The sequence below is a fragment of the Nicotiana sylvestris genome, chromosome 3 (genome assembly GCF_000393655.2).
Source record: "Nicotiana sylvestris chromosome 3, ASM39365v2, whole genome shotgun sequence".
Taxonomy (NCBI): domain Eukaryota; kingdom Viridiplantae; phylum Streptophyta; class Magnoliopsida; order Solanales; family Solanaceae; genus Nicotiana; species Nicotiana sylvestris.
The window spans coordinates 141,411,873-141,434,517 of NC_091059.1; the positions used below are offsets into that span (position 1 = coordinate 141,411,873).

Below are 22,645 nucleotides of genomic sequence, written 5' to 3' on the forward strand. Positions count from 1 at the left end.
GAGTGTCAACCAAGTGAACATCCAAATGAGGCTAGTATTCCTGAGGACAAGTTCAAAATAAAAAATGTACGGGGCACAGACCACGGGGTCTACACAAAGGAAAAACCACTTTTCAACAAATAATTCTTCTTGGCTCAGACACGGCATCTGACTTTACGATTGCTATAGAAGTACAGAGGGTTGCTCCAATATGGACAAAACTAAACACCTTATCTCAATCACAGATGAAATTAGGCTCCTTATTTAACAATGTGATGCTTTTCGATGACTGGAAAATTGTTATGTAGCTTCAACAACAGAAATAAATACACCATTGCAACCAGAGTCGGTTTGTTTTTATTAACTAATCGTTCAAGCTTTTGTGTCCACAAACTCCGGCTAATCTAATTAAAGGATTATATAAGAATAGCACAAACAGGAGAACGAGGATGAGAGCTTTCTCAACAACACAAAAAGAACACAAGGATGAGACAGTGAGCACATTCAGTTTTTGATCTTGAAATGGGTTGATCAGTACAAAGAGTCACCATTGAGATGCTACTTCGGTTGGGATTCACCTGATGCAATTGCAGGCTCATCTTTCTTTGAAGTCTCCAATGTGCCAGAAGTAACAGCCTCCAGTGTCTTATAAAACTCCTCAGGAAGGGGACCAGGACGGTGAAGGGGAATGTGCTTGGGCACTGGAGCATCATTTTCAATAACTTCACACTCATAATCATCGGGAACACCCCAAGGTTTCCACTCTGTAAAAGAAAAACCATTGATCATGGCTTTAGGTTAAATGGAAAATAAAACTGAAAATACTCTTAAGCACATATAACAACATATCATAACTTCACCCCAAAAGGAGTTGATTCATAGGTTAAATTTCCCATTCAGAATCTCAAATCGACCTCTTCTCTAAAAGAAATCTGCCTTTGAAGTCTCCCTTAATGGATCATGAAGAAAGACCATTAAGATGTTTTTATAATCAAACATACTTTTGGTTTTTATATAATACTCTATGCACAAAATTAGGCTCTTTACCCATTAGGCAGCAGGGGAGGGTTGGGGAAGAGGGAAAGATCAAGCTTAGCATACAAGACACCACTTCAACACAGAATAATGAAAGCAATCGCGTAAGTAATGAATAATATTCTAATACCATATAAAATGGTAGACCTTTTTAAGCATTCTGATGGACATGAATGCCTATAAAAGAAAAAGTGAAAGAGAAAATAAAATATCAGATATACATAATACAATAAGTACACAAAATAGGACAAAAGTTTCAATAAATCGGTTGCAACATGATGGACATTACGGTTTACAATTCACCATCACGTCCATAAAATGACAATTCATTTTTATTTTCTAAATGCTATTTGTTTTTATCAGCATTTCTCAGCGGAAGCAGCTAAAAGTTGCTTTAAATCCTGTATTTTATGAAAGAACGAACCACATACAAATTGTCACTTTATTCAATAAAAGATGGAATCTAGATGCATTATTACAAGTTTTATCAACACAGATGATTCTTTTTTTATTTTTTATTTTTTTTATCAACACAGATGATTAGTAAGTAGATATTCTTACTAGATTACTTCAACGTTCCAGAATAGAGTATATTTTCAACAAGGTTCAGTCCTGGGCATGCGGAGAAGGGATGTTAAGTGTCCCACACCGGTTGAGGGAATAGGTTGTCCCACAACAGAGGAGGGATATTCTTGAAAAATACTCACTTCATGAGCTAAGTATTGTGATGAGTTAGCCCAAGGTTCAATTTCTTAACAGTCTAAAAGAAGATGAATAAAATAATAAAAGAAAGTCACTTATTTGACAGGATGCAAGTAGCTCTATATATTTGAAGCCAGACGTAAGGACCTCCAATGAAAGATTTTCCCACTAGCTTGTCAAATAAAATCAGCAAATACATAACACAGAAAGTGAAGTTCATATTCCCCACAGGTGATAGACAAATGAACACACAGAAATGAGCACACAACAACAAAGAAGAAGCCTCATAAGCTTAATATAAGTAAAGTCCAGATATTCATCCCTTTGATGCAAATTGCTGTATTCATATCAGCAGCAAAGTGGTACTGATCTCGTACAGAGTTGACCAAAAGTTACATAGTGCAAATAGCAATTTTTTTACCACATAGGTTAACAAGTTTTTTTTGAGAAGTCACTTGGATTATCAAGTTTAGACCCTCCAATCGAAGTATAAACAACTTTGATTTGAAACTGATCCTGATGATCAGCCTAGAAGCTTTTTCCTGACTGCCCCATAGACTGACCAACTAAACAAGGACTTCAACAGTTGCAATGGCATATCCCAATTCTATTTTGTTGCAAACTGTTGTGAGGCTATCATAAATTAGAACAGTTTTTTTTTTCCGGAAAATATTTTATTATTTTAACATTTTATAAAGCTGAAAGTGAGTAATATTTTAAAGATGCTTTTCAGACAATGTTTTTTTGGATCAGTAAAGTAAATAGAGCTTTATACTTTACAATGTCTTTTCAGACAATAAAAATGATATAAGTAGGAGAGAATGGCTACAAAGTCGAAGAATGGAATGGAGTAGAGTGAGTAGACGATGTAGTTTACTTATTTAGAGCAAAGATGCTTAGGCTAATAATTGGGGTGTGGAAAAATATTTGTTCACATTTACTTCTCAAAAACCAATAGAACAAAACACAAAATATAGGCTAGCACCATGGAGAGCGACCAGTGTAGCTACCCTAGATGATTGAGGCTTCATTAGTTGTAGAGATAATAGGGGCACAGACTTGGATGATTATGATCACATGTAAAATAAATCTCAAAGTTAGCATCATGCAACATAAAAGAATGAGGTGCAGCAATTTCAGAAAGATTTATATATTCTGTAGCAATATGTGTTTCTATGTAATAGATCTATGATCTATCAACCTAAAGAATGAGGGTTCCACCAATTCATACTAGGAGAGGAAGTGGTCAGGCATCTGAGGCATGAAAACATGATAGTTATAAGGTTTCTATGATATTATTCAGATCTATCACACAACCGATACCTAAAACCTTACTGTAAGAAGGAACTTGAGTGTAAATTGCTTGAGCAAATGTGAGAAAATGCAAATTTTGGAAGAAAATTCACTAAGTACGCACTGTTGGGCAAACAAAACTAGTAAAGATTCACTACTTAAAGATCATGAATATGTGGTGCTAAAAATAACCATATAGAGAAAATAGGAGCCTGAAAGCTGCACAATGCATGTTCAAATACTCAGTGGCCCAAAAAGAACTAACATTTGTATGCTAGGTTGCAAGACATTTTATCCATCACGTCCTTGGGTGCTTCTAATGCAAATCCTTGAATATCTATCAGCCTGATATCAGGCTTTTGTAGACATTTCTGTGAAATCACGCAGGAAGATTTTAATGTAATTCACCTATAAAAAAGATGGGAGAAAAAAGAACAACCAGACATTCTTTCTCTTTTAATCGTCTTATTCTGACATTCATAACCTTCTTAGGCATTCAAGTCTACGAAATGACTTTATGGCATTCCGTGCATAAAATAAATTGCAATACAAAGCTCATGAATGAGGAGAGAGACCCTTCATATTCCTAAATGTGATCCTCAGGTAACAAACATAACATAAGTAGGAGAAACGAACCCTCTTCGTTTTCCTTCACTACCTCAGACTTAAATAAAATAAAGTTTCTCCTTAACAGAGTGAATTATAATAAAAGTAGCCATCTTTATAGTCCAACTTCACGAAATCATTCATAACTTTTTGGTGTTCGGTGGTGGAAAGAAAGACCATTTTTTCTTGACAAAGTAAAATTTCTAATCAAGCTAAGCAAAATTTCACCTCCTGTTATTCCACAACTGGATATGATTTATTCTAGCATTGTTAATCTTAGAGAAAGTTGCGCACTTTTTATCCATAATCACTCAACGCCAGTCAAATCCAGGTTGAAACTTATTAGAAATTGGCAGATTACCATAACAGTAGTTTCTTCTCACTATCCCACATTTCTTAATCCCCATAATTATAGTACCAAACAGGTAAATCAAAATATAGATCTACATTTTCATCAACCATTCCGTATTAAAATCAAAGAGAAACATAAAAAAGAAAAAGAAAAAAAACATTCCCCCTGTTTAATAATTGCATAGAAACGAATGCACACACAAAAAATACACACACACATATATATATATGAAGTAAAAATGGGAGAAAGAAGTTTGTAATTGTACGGACCGTTCATGTGACCGATGAGCTTAAGCTCATCTTGGGCTTCCTCAATTAACTCTTCAACCTGGCCACAACCAAGCCGCTTCTCGATCATTTCCGAATCTTCTTCCTCCTGGCAGACACTGAGGCGGTGGCGCGTGAAGCTTTCGACGGCTTTCCGGTATCCCTCGTCCTCCGGGACAGCCTTGATCTCTTCTAGGGTTTTCCTGTAAAGATTAATCAGAACTTCCCTCGCATTTGGGACCACATCGAGACCTACGATCCCTGTTGTCTCCTTCACTTTCGCCATCATCATCAACGGCCTCGCTACTCTTCGGAGAAACATCTTCTCTCTCGCTTTCTGACTCGCTCGTCGCTCGCTCTTTGAGCTCAACCTTCAGCTGATTGACTGATATTGGGCCTGTTTGGCAATGATGCGAAGTAGCTGGATTGGGCTCACCTTTCGGATAATGATGGGCCTTGGCTCATTTCGTTGGCGGGCCATGTTTTGAACCGTAAACACAACGTAAAAAAACTACTTTCTCTGCGTGTTTACTTGTGTATTTCCTTTGGGAAGTTTTCACAAAGATAAACTCTTTTGAGAATAGTTTTATATAAGCTACTATGTATTATTTAGGGAAAATTTTACATAAGAACAATTGGACTACCTATTTTTTAATTTTATAGCCCATATTTTAATTTACAACCAATTAATCCAAAAATAATAGGCTAAGATTCAATATCCAACTCCAATAGATTCTCAAAATTACTATTTAATTTTTAAAAAAGATTGCTCAAGCTTTTAAGTTAATTTTCGAATCAGTAACTGTGACTCAAATATTAGTTCAACAAACCAAATCCATTTGGGTGGTGAAAATTAGATTTTTAACAAGCTTAAATATTTGAGTTTAAATTTCGAATTTAATTTTGTGAGAAATTTGAAGCGGGTGTTATTTAGACTTGTTAGAAATGGTATAAGGAGGTTGTATATAAAATTTGAAGTCATTTAATGGAGATTTGGACTAGTTTTGAACAAGAATTGCAACTGAAAATTGTGGAAGAAGTTCGTCTACAGATGCTTGTATAAAGGTATATAAAAGTGTATAAAATGTGTTTATACACTCATATACACTATTATACTAGATTATACATAAGTATACAAAAAACTGACTTCGTCTTCTTTCTTGCGTCTTTTTTGAAATTTAACTCAAATCTTGCTCGAATCTACTCCAAATACTTCAAACTTAAATTTTGAACTCCTTTTGATATGTTCAATCAATTGGAATAACACCCAATCCAAACAACTAACAAACTCAAAAAATTCTATTTTCGAAAGCAAAGTTTTGAATGGCCTTCAAAGACGAACTTCTATTCTTCAATTTTTTTACATTGCTACCAGGTGACATCGGAGGAGAAACAGTAATGGTGGACGGCCCCTTGAAGCATATGTAAAAGAGGTGAGAAGAAGAAAGAGTGAAAGCAATGGTTGTGAGAACACATATTTAACTCGATAGCTTTTAGAACAATGGTTGTAAGAACACAGATTTTGAATTTGCAAGAGCTAATGTTTTCAAAATATGAACAATATAGGCTAAGTCAGGTAAAACTTACAAACATGAGTCATTTTTTGTTATGATGTGAAGTCATGTGCATTTTCTTATAATTCTTTATATTATTTATAACGTTGTGATGGCGGCTTTAGGTTGCTAAGTTGCCGACATAAGTAGTAAACGTTAATTGTTAATGCGAAAAGTCCAAGTTTTTTAGTTAATAATTAAAGGCAATGACTTGTACAAGGTGATTCGAAAAATATGCAATGTCACACTTGGAATTTGAACATGTTGACCTAAAGCAATTTTTTGAATCCCCTTGCCACTACACCACAATTATTAAATACTCTTGTAAATAGTATGTGGATGAAGTCCATATAGAAATAGTTAGTGGATGGATTTTCATACTTTATGTCCGTCCCTTATACTATTTACTACAATAGTCTTTACTTTTTATGCCTATAATAGGCTATGTAAATGGCAGTGGAAATATACGCCAAAAAAAGTGAATTACTTCTTCTTTCTATTTCTGTTTCTTATTTATATTTTACTAAATTACTTTTATTTTATAGCACGTTATCAGCACGAAACTCTAATTTCATCCTTATCCCTGCTAAGTTGAGTTATATTTTATGGATAATACATAATTACCCTATTGGATTTGTACCAAAGTTCCAGTTGCACCGCTTAAAAATACGGGTGTCCTATGCCCCCTGGTTTTATTTGAGCTGTAACAAATACTACTTTTTGATATAGCTATCAGTTTCAAAAAAATTAGTGGTACATGCACCAACCAGCTTGTGCCACATCATTTCTTTTTCATTTTTTTTATTTTTATTATTATTTTAATTTTATCTTTTTATATTTTTGCTTCTTCGTTTTTGGGACCTTCTTCTCCGATGAGCTCAGCCTCGCCGGAGAATTTCACCGGCAGAACTCCACTAAACCCACCCCACTTCCCCATGTCTTCTCTTCTTCCCAAAACAAACCCATCAGAGACTCATCCTTCGCAAAACTCAGTCAATACCCACCCCAAAACTCAGTCAATACCTTCACAATGGAGCTCAAATCTGAACTACGAACTCACCAAGAGAGAATCAACACCCAGATATTAATTTGAACAAATACTCGCAAAATCGAAGAAACCCAGTTCCTCATATTCACCGCAAATTAGTTTGAATTTTCTGACTGAAACTTCCTCAAATCAATTCCAATTAACTCTCAGTTGTGGATTCAGCTACGATTTATGTCTACAACAAGATTAGACCACACTCAATCGATTTCGAACTCGCAATTTTGGACTTGGAGCAAAATACCCCCAAATTTGATAGCACTGTTTGTCGGTTTAAAATTTGATAGAGTTTCTTATTATAGTTTAATTTTTTAGAATTTTAATTTATGAGATTGAACTGAGCTCTATCATATTAATCTCCATTATTTTAGGTGAGGAGTAAGTGAAGAATAAGAGAGAAGAAGGAAAAAGAAAAGGAAAACTTAGAAAAAGAAGAAGAAGAAGTAAGGGAACACGTTTTGAAAAGAGGTGGCGAAATTAAATTTTTAACCTGTATTTTTGGTCTCCCACTCTTCTCAAGAGAGGGTATATTACTCTCTATGCCACATCAACTTAAAGGGTGAAACTTTTTATATTTTGAATATATATAGGGGGAGGGGATGGTCATAGGACACCCGTATTTTCAAAGGGTGGAACTGAAACTTTGGTACTACCCCAATGGGGTAATTATGTATTATCTTTATATTTTATTAAGTTATGTATCATTACATTCATTTTGTTTATGACAGTACATATCATATGCTCACTATTTGCAAATTACTTATGCTCTTGGGCATCTTAAATAATTTAAGTACATTGCAGTGATAAAATTATTATTTTATTCAGTGCTCAAATCTTAGATGACCTAAAAGTCATCAAACTAACTATCCACTAATGAAATTACTTATAATATTCATGGACTTCCTGAATCAAAACATATCTTTAAGGCATTTTGAAGAACAGTGAGAAATAAAGTGACAAGTAATAATTTTACATTGGTTTAATCGCTTTATTTTTATTGGATTGGAACATAAAAATAATGTTAGTCACGTTCAATTTTTTTTGAGTTAAAGTTATATTCTATTGATACTCAAAATTATATACAGTTGAGTCCGAGGAGCAACTTTGACAGGATTCTCCCAGTATACATCACAATCTGCTACTAACAAATTTGTGCCTATCTATCCTAAATTATTTTTCAATACAGACACTTGTTTAAAACCAACTACAATAAGGATTTCTACTTCAAATTCAATATATGGAATCCAATCCAGTTGCTGCAATGCTTCTTTCCACTTGACTATGTTCTTCCCTCTAATATGTATGTGTAATACTATCTCTCTGCAGATTTGGAGATCATCAAACTTAGCTTGGCCAAATCTGATTTTGTTCCTCTCCCTCCAAATCAGTGCAACAGTCATGGCATGTTCCTCTTCTGTTCTCGGCTTTCTTGCATGCACATTCCAACTCTGTTTCCCAATCTCCAATGCTCCTCTTAAATCCCAACTATGAACATAGTTTGGACCACAATTGCTTTGTGATGGTGCATTCACGATTTTATTAATACATATATATCAATACTATAAAGTGAAATGAAATAGTATGTTGTTTCCACTTTATGACTAGAATGAAATGAAATAGTAGGTTTGTTTATATGACATAGTTTTATTTCAGTTTCTTTTTTTGTTTTAATCATTTTGTTTCATTAATTGTTTATTAACATAATTATTTCTCTAATTTATTTATTTTTATGATTGTTTTCACTATGTCAAATTTATCAAAATTTAAATTTGTGGCACTTGATATCACGTGAAAGAACTATTTATTATGAGTCCTTGATGCAATTCACCATGACGCTAAAGGTCTCGGGAATACTATTATACAAGAAAATAAAGCGTCAAATCAGGATAAAATGAAGTTCATGATTTTCCTTCGTCATCATCTAGATGAAGGGTTAAAAACTGAATATTTAACCGTAAAAGATCCACTTGAATTATGGAATAATTTGAAGGATTGATATGACCACTTAAAACTTAAGATATTACCAAAAGCTCGGTACGAGTGGATACATTTAAAGTTGCAAGACTTTAAAATCGTAAGTGAGTATAATTCTGTTATTCTTAAAGTAAGTTCTATAGTAAATTTATGTGGAAACATTATCACAGATAAGGACTTATTGGAAAAAATGTTTCTCACTTTTCACGTTTCAAATGTGATGCTACAACAACAATACCATGAAAAAGGTTTTAAGAAATATTCGGAGTTAATCACATGGCTAATTGTGGCAGAGTAAAATAATTCTCTATTAATAAAAATCATGAAGCACGTCCCACTAGGTCAACTCCATTCTTGGAAGTGATTGGTGTAACGGTATATGATAAGTCGGAAAGAAAATAAAATAATTACCGTGATCGTGGATATGGTCGTATGATGTGTCGTAGAGATGTGACACTTTCGATACTAATTTCATAGACTTTAGCTCATCTTTTAAAGCATTGTAAGTAATTTATTAATTACTTTTGATTTTTTATAGGAAATCGGACTTGAAGAGTCAAGAAAATAAAAAAGATGACAAAAACCATGAAGAAGGGATATTTGCGACAGATATGCGACCGCAGAACTAGTCTGCAAACCTCAGACCTATCGCAGACGTAACCAGGCCATGCCAGTTCAAAGAGTCAAATATGCGGTTCACTTGCAGTCTCATAACTCATTTGCGTACTGCGGAGTTGCCGCACAAATGCAAGAGGACTTCCAATGAAGATGATTCTGCAATCCACTATGCGAAGGATATCTGGGAAGCTTGGTGATCAGATCTGCGACGTTGCTAAAGGTGTGTGGACTAAGGATCTATTTCGCAGTCCATTCTATGGTCGCATACTCAGTCTGAAGGGTTATTTTTGTTTATTTTTGTTTGTCCACAATTTTTGGGCCATTATAAATAAAATAACTAGGGTTTATGGGGGCCTCTTGTCTGAAAAAGGGCCTACACTTAGAGCATTGAATACACCACTTATTTTGGAGATTTTTGGGAGAGATTCCAAGACTTTGTCTTCTTTGTAAGCTCTTATGACTTTATTTATTGCTTTGTTATTGTATTGTATGAGTAGCTAACTTTAAATACAAAGGTTGTGGACCCTAAGTGGGTATAATGTTAATGAAAGTTTAACATTGAATATATATATATATATATATATGGGTGGTTGATTTCTATTTATTTCTCATGCTTTATTTATGGTTGATGGTTGCAAACATTAACTAGTTCTAATTTACTTTATCTTTCGCTTTAAAAAGTGGGTTAGGGTTTGGTAGAATTGAATAGCAAGAACTCAAGATTTTAAACCTTGTCTAATAGAATCGCTTAGGAATAAGTGGTACTACTTGGTATAAATTAGTTGTTCCTTAATTGTAACTCTTGTATATATGGGAAAATCATAAAAATGAAATACCACCTGATTATTGAAAAATATGGGGTAGTGATTTAGGAACCATTTGCATATCAAAGGACCTCTCATTAGAAATATATCATATTAACACCGATAATATTACACTTCATTGACGGGGACACAACTTTGGTTTCTTAATCCTTTTAATCAATTCTCTTAACAAAATAGCTTTTCTTAACAAATAACAATTACTAAACTCTTTTCAAACTAACGGAATAGATTACGACTTTAGTCGAGTGACACACTATTCAAGTAACCTTTTCACACTCATTCCCTATGGGATTCGACCCCAACCTAGTTGACTTATTATATTTGTGATCGACTGCCTTACACTATTTATATAGGTATAATTTGTGCGTATCAAATTTTGGTATCGTTGCCGGGGAATACGATTTTGAAATTACTAACTAGTGTGTACTTTACTTTACGTCTTCTTCTATTCCATCATACTTTGGTTGGTGTCACTAGGTAAGCAAGGGCGAGCTGAATATTAAGAATGTGTTTGCGGATATAGATAGGTATATTGAGGATACAAATGCTATTGTCCCTCCTAGATCTGATGCTGCTACCTTCAAAGTGGAGCATAGTCTAACCCTAATGCTAAAGGGAGGGGGGGGGTGTTTCTTCTAAAATTCCACTGGCGATGATCCGACATAACACCTCAGAAACTTTTTAGGTATGTGTGCAATGCAGAAGAAGAATCATGTCTCGGATGATGCCTAAAGGTTGAGGGTGTTTAAATACTTTTTAGCCGGAAAGAAAAAACAATGAATCCAAAATCTACCTCCCTAACTCCATCCCCACTTGGCCGAACTTGTGAAAGTTTTCCTAGCAAAATGATTCTCACAAAGCAAGAAGTTCGAGCTTCGAGACAAAATTCTTTAAGAAATTATCGAGGGAACAACTACATGAGGTATAGGCTAGATTCAAGCTGTATTTGGTGAGATCATCGAATCATGGGTTTCCGAAAACTATCTTATTCGAGAAGTTTTACATGGGTTTGGATCCTATAAATCAATCCATATCCAAAAATGTGGCGGATGGATCGTTCATGGATAAAACATTTGCAAGGGTCACTCACTTCCTCGACAAGATCGCCGAACACAACCAAGCTGGCATTCAAAAGACACCATAGGTAGAATTTTATATGGTACTCCTTCTTTGAACAACATTATTAAGGAGAATTAAGAAAGCGATCAATTAATTGTCGGACTTGCTACTAATATCAATGTGTAAAGAAAGTGAATATTGTGGAAGATGTTCAACAAATGTCAAATGAAAAATACCAACATCAAGAAAGCCAACAACAAAATTATCCTCCCATGTAATACGAAGAAGAAAATTATGTTAACAATTCACAAGGAGGATATCAAAGACAAAACTACCAAGGATCCGGATTTAGAATGTCTAGGCTTACGTGTATGAGGTTGCAAATGACCGACCGTTTGATAAAGCGACCAGTATGGATAGTGAATGATGTGTTTGTGAAAGTGGGAACATTTCTCCTCCCTGTCGACTTTGTTATTCTTGATTGTGATGTTGATAAAGAGATATATATCACCTTAGGGAAACCATTCTTTGTGACCGGGAGACACTCATGGATTCGAAAAGAAATGAGATTAAATTTCGGGTCAATGATGAAGAAGTTACCTTTAAAGTAAGGGTACGAAATTGCTAAATGCATATGAGAGTATCTCGGTACTTGATGTTGTTGATATGGTATAGGATGATGTTGAGGTAAAGATGGAAGAAGAATGCCTTGGTGAGGCATTAGCGGCGGTTTTGATGAATTTTGATAGTGAGAACATAGAAGAATATGTGGAAATGGTGAATGCATTGGAAGGGTTTGTTTCCTACACTTATGCACCGAAGAAGCTTTCTCTTGACTTGGAAAATAGAGCCACTCCTCCTACTAAGCCTTCAATCGCCGAGCCTCTACAACTTGAGCTCAAGCCACTTACACCGCACTTAAGGTATAAATTTCTTGGCTCTAACGAAACTTTACATGTAATTATTTCCTATTTGTTAAATGATGTGCAGGTTGAACAATTATTGGAGACCTTGAGGGAATATAGACGGGCCATTGGTTGGACTATAGCAGATATTTGAGGGATTCCCGCATATTTGTGAGCACAAAATCCAACTAGAGGAAGATAACAAACCTAGCGTGGAGCATCAAAGGAGGTTAAATCCCACCATTCAAGAAGTGATAAAGAAAGAAATTATAAATGGTTGGATGCCGGGGTTGTCTACCTCATTGCCGATAGTCCTTGGATGAGTCCGGTGCAATGTGTGCCAAAGAAGGAAGGCATGAGCGTGAAAAAACAAAAATGAATTCATTCTAATGACGGTGACCAGGTGGGGAGTTTGTATTGACTACCGGAAGCTCAATAGTGCTACTTGCAAAGATCATTTCCCTATGCCTTTTATTGATCAAATGCTTGATCGGCTAGCGGGAAGGTCATTTTATTGCTTCTTGGATTGTTATTCCGACTACAATCAAATTAACACAGCCTTGGAGGACCAAGAGAAGACGATATTCACATGTCCGTATGGGACCTTTGCTTTTAGCCGGATACCATTTGGGCTATGCAATACCCCAGCTACCTTTCAACAGTGCATGATATTGATTTTCTCAATTTTGGTGGAGGATTTCTTGGAAGTATTCATGGATGACTTCTCTGTAGTTGGTGACTCCTTCAAGCATTGCCTTGATAATCTAAGGCAAGTACTCAAAAGAAGCGAGGAGACCAATCTTGTGCTAAATTGGAAAAAATGTCACTTCTTAGTGGACGAGGGTATTGTTCTTGTCCACAAAATCTCCAAGCAAGGAATTGAGGTTGATCGAGCGAAAATTGAAGTAATTTCCAAGATTTTCCCTCCCACCTTGGTCAAAAGTGTACTAAGCTTTCTGGGGCATGCCGGTTTCTATCGACGATTTATCGAAGGCTTCTCAAAGATTGAAAGCCCCATGTGCAAGCTCCTTAAAAATGATGCTAAATTTGTGTCTGATGAGAAGTGCCTTAAGGCTTTTGAGAAATTTAAAGCAAGGCTCACCACGACACGTATTATTATCACACCCGATTGGTCTCTTCTATTTGAACTTATGTGTGATTCTAGTGGTGTGGCTAGTGGGTCAGTGCTTGGTCAATGACACAATATGATTCTTCCCGTCTACTATGCAAGCAAGACACTTAATAGTGCACAAATAAATTACACCATAATTGAGCAAGAAATGCTTGGCATTGTCTATGCTTTTGAAAAATTTCAGGCCTATTTGTTGGGATCCAAGGTGATATTCTACACCAATCATGATGCTCTCCACTACCTTATAGCGAAGAAGGATACTAAATCGAGATTGATTAGGTGGTCCTTTTATTACAAGAGTTTGACTTTGAAGTCAAAGATCGAAAAGGAACAAAAAATCAAGTTGCTGATCACTTATCTAAGCTTGAAGAGGCAGGGAGACCAAAGAAAGATCTTGAAATTAATGATGTTTTCCCAGATGAACAGCTTTTGGCAACATCTAACACTTCAACTCCTTGGTATACTGATATATCTAACTTCTTGGTTAGTGGCCTTATCCTCGACGAACCAAAAGCTTATCAAAGGAAAAAGTTCTTACAGGATTGTAGGCAATACTATTGGGAGGAACCCTTTTTATTTCAGATATGCGTTAACAACATCATTTGACGTTATGTTCCAGAAGATGAGGTGACACTTATTCTCAAAGCTTGTCATCACTCTCTAGTTGGGGGTCACCATGGTGGAAACCATATGACGGCGAAAGTGCTTGAATGTGGCTACTATTGGCCATCGATCTACCAAGACGCAAATCTAATGGTCAAGGCATGTGATCAATGTCAAAGACAAAAGTCAATTTCTAGAAGGCACAAGATGCCTATGGATTTTGTGATCGAGGTATAGATCTTTAATATATGGGGGATCGATTTCATGGGTCCCTTTGTAAGCTCATATGGCATGATGTATATCTTAGTAGCAGTGGACTACGTCTCAAAATGGGTTGAAGTAGTTGACTTACCAAACAATGAGACAAGGATTGTAACCGCCTTCTTGAAGAAGAACATATTTACTCGGTTTAGAAGCCCAAAGGCCATACTTAGTGATGGTGGTTCTCACTTTTGCACCAAAGACTTTGCGGGGCTGCTAGAGAAACATGGAGTTAAGCACAAGGTGGCCGCCCCATATCATCCTCAATCAAGTGGTCAAGTTGAAGTCTCCAACCGAGAGATCAAAAACATTCTAGCAAAAAATGCAAATAGGACTAATTGGTCAAGAAATCTAGATGACGCTCTGTGGGATTATCGGACCACATTCAAAACACCCATTGGAACATCACCTTACCAGTTGGTTTCTGATAAGGTTGGTCACTTGCCAATGGATCTAGAACACAAAGTCATGTGGCCATTGAAAAGTTAAATCTTGACTGGGCCAAAACTGCTAATCTAAGGATGACACAACTCAATAAGATGGGGGAATTCTGTTTTCAAGCCTATGAGAATGCAAATAAAGTTTATTCAGACAAGAAGATCTTAAAGCGGGAATTCAAATCCGGTGACTTGGTCTTACTCTTCAACTCAAGGTTGAAGTTCTTTCTGGGCAAACTCAAGTCTAAATGGTCTGACTATTTCAAAGTTGTTACTGTGTCTTCCTACGGTGCTATTGAATTAGAGTCCGAGGATGGGAATCGAACCTTCAAAGTAAATGGCTAAAGGGGGAAGCACTACCTCGAAACCATTGGAGAAAGGCGTAGAACAATTTGAAACTCAAAGATGGTGTGGTACCAACCTCCACAACTCATTAGCCAAAAAATGGTGACATCATCGTGTCGCAACATTAAATCAAGCACTTCTTGGGAGGCAACCCATGTGTTGGAAATATTTTTGGTTAGTTTTTTTTTTCCATTTTTTTAGGTTTATTTGTCATTATCGAACATTTTGATGTGTGTGTTTTAAAGTGAAGGCGATGCAAAGGCGAAGGGAAAGTGAAGGAAAGTAAACTGAGCTTCAGATGCCTATATGCGACCACATATGTGGCCACATAATGGGTTCGCGAGCAACAAACTAGTCGCAGACATTGTTAGACCATCCTAAAAAACAAGCCCTCAAAATGCGGTGGGAGGCCAATTTTCGTAGACCGCAAAACGGTCCTATGACCGTAGAGGCAACTTCATATTGACAACACGCAACCTAGGTACTAGGTCATCACATAATAGTTCTGCGACTGCAGAAGATGTTTTGCGATGAGAACCGTACTATAGAAGACAGGTATTAAACCTTCAGTTCTTTTGTCATTTCCTTATTTTCGACCCCCTTCCTCTAAATTCCACAAAAAAAAAAAAAAAAATAGAAAATAATAAAAAAATTGGTCTGCGAACCACAACTCACCCTGCTCAGAGAACTTACTTCCAAATTGTTTTCTCATAAATTTCGTCACTCTCATCAATGATTTTGGTAAGGAATTTCCTTCCCCTCTGCTCTTTTTAATTTTTCCTTCACCTACAACATTTTCCCCTCATACATGTTACCCATTTTCATGCAAGCTCTTTATACTTTACTGAGAACCCCTCACTGGGTTTTTTTCTCATTGTTAAGTTTGATGGGTGATTGTTAGGGGAATGGTAAATTGCTAGACAAAACCGTAGGGTTAAGGCTGAGTTACTTGCTTGTTGAAATTCTTGCTGCTGAACATTATAGATTTGTGGTTCGAACTTAAATTGATTTGATATTGAGTGTTGAGTGTATGTTTTTTGAAAATTTTGTACTGCTGTGTAGTATATAAGAGAGTGAATTTTCAAAAAGTTGTTTGTGAGTTGATTTTATATAGGGAAGATGATTTTTGCGTGGCCTCATAACTGATTTGCTGTCCGCCAAAATCATCGCATAACATGTATGATTAAGTGCTTGTGGATTCTCGAATCTGTGGTAGCAGAATTGATCCGCGGACCGCATATCTGGCGCAGACATCAATAGGTGCAAGCCAATTTTCAAGGTTAAAATGCTTTCGATCTATGGTCATAAATTAGTTTTGTGACCAATTCTACGACCCACATATTGTGTTGCTCTTAATATGATGCATTCTACAGTGCACATTTGCGGTACGCAAATCTGTTCTGCAATCACAAATGTTCTCCGCAGAAGGTGTTTTTCCTTTCATTTCTTTGCCATGTTCTACGAATGTTCTACCATATGCTCACTTCACTTTTATTGGTAGGAATGATACCAAAGAAAACCCAAGCATTTACAACACCCACAACATAAGGAAAGAGATAGGCTAGAGCTATAAGTCCATAATCACAATAACCCTAACACAAAAGGCCTGGCACATCTGGAAATTCATCTGAGCCTGTCTCCCAGTCTGAAGAGGAGGAGACATAACTTGACCTATTGCCACCAGTTGATCTCTGGGATAAAGCACGTAGTAAGAATATTGAGGATATTAGGTTTAGTATCACCATCTCTTGGAATACATATAAAGATTGATTGGAGAAACGGATGATTATCGAGGAAAAAATACCATGTATGAATGGACTGAAGGAACACTATCCGCATGTGGTAGACAACATCCAAAAGAGGGGATAAGATTTCTTCACTAAATTATTGGGGGAATACAACGAGACACTTGTTATGGAGTTCTATGCTTCGTATGCTACTTCAATGACTAAGCAGCAAGCGAAGCACCGTTCTTACTTGACCTCTATCACAGTCAGAGGAGTTGTAGTATCTTGTGGCCCAAAATCGATAAATGAAATCTATTTCGGGACTTGGGAGCCAGGCATGGCAGAATTATGATGTAAAGATAGCAAATAAGGAAGATGAGCGTGCTTGGGTAGCCTCTGCCATAGCTCAGGGGACTCCAGCCTGGATTGTTTCGGGCTAGAAGATCCACAAGGGGGATTTCACCAAAGAAAGCATGTATTGACTAAGTTTTATCTGCTCTCTCATACAACCAATGGGAAATGAGACCAACGTTAGTCTAGAGAAGGAAATCCTCATCGCTTGCATCATGTCAGGCTTTCAGATTGATTTGGGGCAGCTCATATTCCCTGATGTTAGGGTCCGAGTGAACCAGAAGAAAACTTTACTTCCCTTTCCATGCCCTATCGATGCTTTGTTTGAAGATGCATGAGCTCCCCCAATTCCTAAATATGACCTCACGTTAGAAGCCACTCAATATGTCGACATCACTAGGCACAACAATGCTGCAGAGAATGTGCCCGAAGGGCAATTAGAGCAACCAGTTATCCTCCCACCGGCCTCATCCACTTCAACAACACCTGCCACCTCGTCAGCACCAGCCATTTCTTCAGCACCAGCTACCTCTACATCCACACCCAGGCTGGCCACTGCTACACCACCTGTTTCACTACCTGCCATCTCCAAGTTTGGTCTACTAGCACAGCACACAAATGGCAGGTAGACAAACTTACAAAAGAACTTCCACTACACATCCGGTAAGCATTGGCATCGCTCCAATCCCCAGTAAGTGATCTTCAAAAGCAACATATGTCATATGGAGATTGACTCAAAAAATTTGAAGCTTGCCCTGAAAAAGTTGAGCGAGGTGGAACTGGGGACATGCCTCAACTCAAAAAGGATGTTGTTGAGCTCAAGTTGGAGTTGCATGAGATGCAAAATTTGAAGTTTGACCTGATAACCCTTCTCCTGGAGGAGGGGGAGCATGGTACTAACGCCTCCCAAGTACTAAGCCTTGATTTGGATTTCAAAAACCTCCTTTCAGTAGAGGAGGAACATGGTACTGGCATCACACAAGCTCTGGGACCTGCTGCACACATCGATGATCAGTTAGATAAGGAATTTGTAGAGTCTCGTGAGGAGACGGATGAGGAGCAAGTTTTTTAGGAAGGGTGATGATTAGAGGGACAATAGAGGTAGACATATTGTTGTTTCTACAGAGGAACATGGTGATGAGGAGGCGGATTTGCAGACAATCATTGCACATTCCCTTGAGGATATGGTTACCATGGCTACCACCACGACCACAAAGCCATCACCGGGTGAGGCCAACAGCTCCCAAGTCTAAGACTCGGTTCCGCAGCTTGCTAAACTCCCTACCTTGGTCCTGGACACCACTGTCCAGTCTAAGGTTCTACTCATTATCTCTCCAATCTCAGCTAACAGTCCCACGACCACATCAGACAATCCAGATCTTCCAAGAACTTAGTACGCCCTAGGAAGCCCCTAAACTCTTCTCTTACTTGTTCAATGCATTAAGGACAATGCATGCTTCTATGTTGGGGGTGGGATAAAGTATAATTGCTAGTCTTGACAGTGTAGACGTGTATAAAGTAATGAATTCCCCTTGGATTTTTTTTGCCGAGTTCTTTTCTAAGGGTGTAATAGTAGAACCACGACCGTAACATGAAACATTTTGACTTGTTCGGTGTTTTTGTTCTAGATTCAAGCATGTGATAAGTTTTTCTGGATTAAATTTTACCCTTCAAATTTGGTGAATAAATAGTCATTTTTGTCATTTTTTAGAAGCCACCCAAGATATTGACATCACTAGGCACAACAATGCTATAGAGAATATGCCCACAGGGCAACCAGAGCAACCAGTCATTCTCCCACTGGCCTCGTCCAGTTCAGCAACACCTGCCACCTTGTCAGCACCAACCATTTCTTCAGCACGAGCTACCTCTACATCCACTCCCAGGCCGGCCACTCCACACCACCTATTTCACTACCTGCCATCTTCAAGCTTGGTCTACTAGCACGCAAATTCCAAAGTAGAGAAACTTACAAAAGAACTTCCACTACTCATTCAACAAGCATTGGCACAGCTCCAAGCCTTGGTAAGTGATCATCAAAAGCAACATCTATCATATGACGATCGGCTCAAAAAAATTTGAACCTCGCCTTGATAAGGTTGAGCAAAGTGGAACTAGGGAGCAAAGTAGACTTTTGAGTTTGACCTGACAACCTTTCTCCTGGAGGAGGGAGAGAATGACACTGTCACCTTCCAAGTACCAAGCCTTTGTTTGGATTTCACAAACCTCCTCCCAGTAGAGGAGGAACATGGTATTGTCATCTCACAAGCTCCGGGACCTGCTGCACACACCGATGATCAGTTAGATGAGGAATACGTAGAGTCTCATGAGGAGATGGATGAGGAGTAAGTTTTTGATGATGGTGATGATCAGAGGGACAATAGAGGTAAATATGTTGCTGTTTCTATAGAGGAAAAGGGTAATGAGGAGGTAGATTTGCAGACAACCATTGTCACAACCCAAACTGATGGGCCGCAACGGCACCCGGTACCTTACTCAACCGAGTACCTATGTAACGTATCTTTTGTATCATACTATCATATGTAAATGAGCCAGAGATGCTATCATGAGATAAGTAGAATAAAACATAGGGACATACTCGACATTGGATGACCCAACATGTAATCCAAACTTATACATATGACGTACGGGCCTATAAGGCCGACATGATCCTTTATGTATTCAAAATATAGGACGACAAGGCCATACAAGAATCTGTATATATGACATATGTCTACAAGCCTCTAAGAATACATAATATCATAAAGGTCGGGACAGAGCCCCACCATACCAATCAATGCATGTACTAATCATACTGACCATTGACCAAATAAGATACTCCGGAGCAAATAGAGCACACCAACATCTTCCGCTAAGCTAATAGCCTAATTAGAGGACTCTCGACCTATCTATCGGGACCTGCAGGCATGAAATGCAAAGTCCCCATGCAAAAGGGACGTCAGTATAAATAATGTACCGAGTATGTAAGGAATGAAAATCACTAAACAATAGACATGAGAGAACATGGAGTAAAAGACTCGACATGTAAGTTTGAATATCTTTGTGAATTTTTTAATATTTAAAATGTCATGCATATGCATATAAATGTCATACCATGCATGTGTATATTTGTTCATAACATCATCAAGCCTCTGAGGGTATCCCATCATATCATCTCAGCCACTGTGGGCAAATCATCAACGTATACCAGCTATTAGGTGGTGGTGCATATATAATGCCGTAACCTTTTTCCCATATCCCATATACATATATATATATATATATATACATACATATACGCGTATATAATGCCATCTGGTCATGGGTCAATGTACATGTACAAATGAATGCAATCCATGAAAAGTATGTCAATAAAATATCTTGGAATGTTATAAGACCATTATGCCTTTGGGTAATATCATAAAACAAACTTTATCAACTTACGTATTTTCTAAGACCCACGAATAAATGATAGAATAATATGACACATAGGGAATTAAGAACATAAGCATCTCTAGTATTTCTATGAATAGAGTCATGTATGGAAATTATATATTTGCTCATTTCGTTTGTGTCGTATAGATTATGCCAAAAGAAAGAAGGGATTGCCTTAACATACCTGGAATAAGGAAAAATCCATATGATATTCTTGGAAAAGATTGTACCGTGCTCTCTTAGAATCATAAAATCCCATTATGATTACATAGTATAATTTCGTATGAGTTCCTTTACTAACCAAGAAATCACGTTGCTGTTGTAATATGAAGCCTCCTATGAAATTCCAAATCACCTCCAATTTGAATTTTTGATGTTCAAGACAAAGTGTAGGGTAACTAATACAAAGTACACTTCTTACGTGTTTGTATGTAATGGATTAGGATATTGTCCAAGTGTCTTCTTAATTCAACGATCTAAAGGCTTAGTCACTTAGTTTGAAAGGGGGGATAACACTCAATGAAATCAAATCCTTATCCAATATATCCTTAATTAATTAGGTAATATCCCATTACCCAATAATTAACCAATTACCCACATAATTAAGAATTATCCCAAATTACTTAAAATACTACTCACTTTTAATACATTTTATGTACCCTACTATCATGGTTATGGGGATACCTTGTGTGGAACTATTCTATAAACACCGGGCATTATGACTCGGATCGTATTATATCCCAAATTGACCACCTTCGACGAAACTCATTTTCTTTGATTCGTTTACCCTTTATCCTTCACGACACTTACTTATTGCTTGTTATAAATGGCATGAATGCTTATAGTCTCAAGAATATATCATCTTGAGCTTACCTCGATTAACTTATGACGAAACTTTAACGTATGAAAATGCGGGATGTATTATCTCATTTCCGAGCTTTCATCAATTTCCTTATGGCATACTTTTACGTACGAAAACATGCGGTGTAACATCCCCCTTTGGAACATTCGTCCTCAAATGTTGACTGATGCATTTATTATTTTCATGACTTATATCATCCGAATACTACTCTCCTTGCCATCTAGGCAACTGTTTTGTGAATAAATTCCAAAGGCCAGGGCATTTCCCTTTTTAGGCCTCTTTATCACACCACAACTTGTGGTTGGAATCCTTCCAATCTTGTAACTGTTGCTACCTTCTATCATGCAGCCTGTACGACTCTGACCTTCTAAATGCGCCTATACGTGTCACGACCCGAATTTCCCACCCTCGAGAGTCATGATGGTGCCTGCTAGTGAAAGCTAGGCAAGCCAACCATTTGAATTATTTACCTTTTTCCCATTTTAGTCCTTTAACAATTATGAACTAACATTATATGAACATCGGAATTTAATAAGAGGAAGAACAAAATATAACCATTTAAATATTACCAATACAATTCATTAAACAAAGACTACCCAGAACTGGTGTCACAATTTCACAGACGGTCTAGGAATACTGCAAATAAAGGTCCGAAAATAAATACAATACTGTCTCTGAAATACATAAATGAAATAGGATGAAAGGATAGAAGGAGACGCCAGGGCCTGCGGACTTCTGTAGGACTACCTCGGATCTCCGAATGGACTGAAGGCAGCAACCCAAAGCTAAGGTCCATATGCTCCAGTACCGGGATCTGCACATAGTGCAGAGTGTAGTATCAGCACAGCCGACCCCATATGCTAGTAAGTTCCTAGCCTAACCTCAGCGAAGTAGTGACGAGGCTATGACCAGACTACCAAATAAACATGTGCAGTCAATTAAAGATAGGACGGAGGAATCATGCTGCGGGGAACAACAGGTAGCAATAGAAACCAACAGTTAAATGTAAACAACACCCTAACCCAGTTATCAATAGAAATCAAGAAAATCAAAGACAAGTGCACGACATCACCCTTCGTGCTTTTACTCTCGTCCTCACCATAAAATCAATATAATTGGCACGACATCACCCTTCGTGCTTTTACCTCACATAATCATGGCATAGAATGATCCTTCGTGCATTATCACTCATATAAAGGCACTAAATTGTACATCGTGCGGCACGACATCACCCTTCGTATATTAACACTCTCTCACAAATATTATACACGACATCACCCT

General features: G+C 37.3%; 1 protein-coding gene across 1 annotated transcript; it reads right to left on the bottom strand.

The window, feature by feature from the left end:
* Positions 1-313: 313 nt before the first annotated feature.
* Positions 314-4,619, bottom strand: LOC104221209 (probable NADH dehydrogenase [ubiquinone] 1 alpha subcomplex subunit 5, mitochondrial). The gene is made up of 2 exons (XM_009772218.2): positions 4,237-4,619; positions 314-743 (listed from the first exon to the last, which is right to left on the bottom strand). The coding sequence occupies exons 1-2, from the start codon at positions 4,553-4,555 to the stop codon at positions 538-540; spliced, it is 525 nt and encodes a 174-aa protein (XP_009770520.1). The 5' UTR covers positions 4,556-4,619; the 3' UTR covers positions 314-537.
* Positions 4,620-22,645: the final 18,026 nt, after the last annotated feature.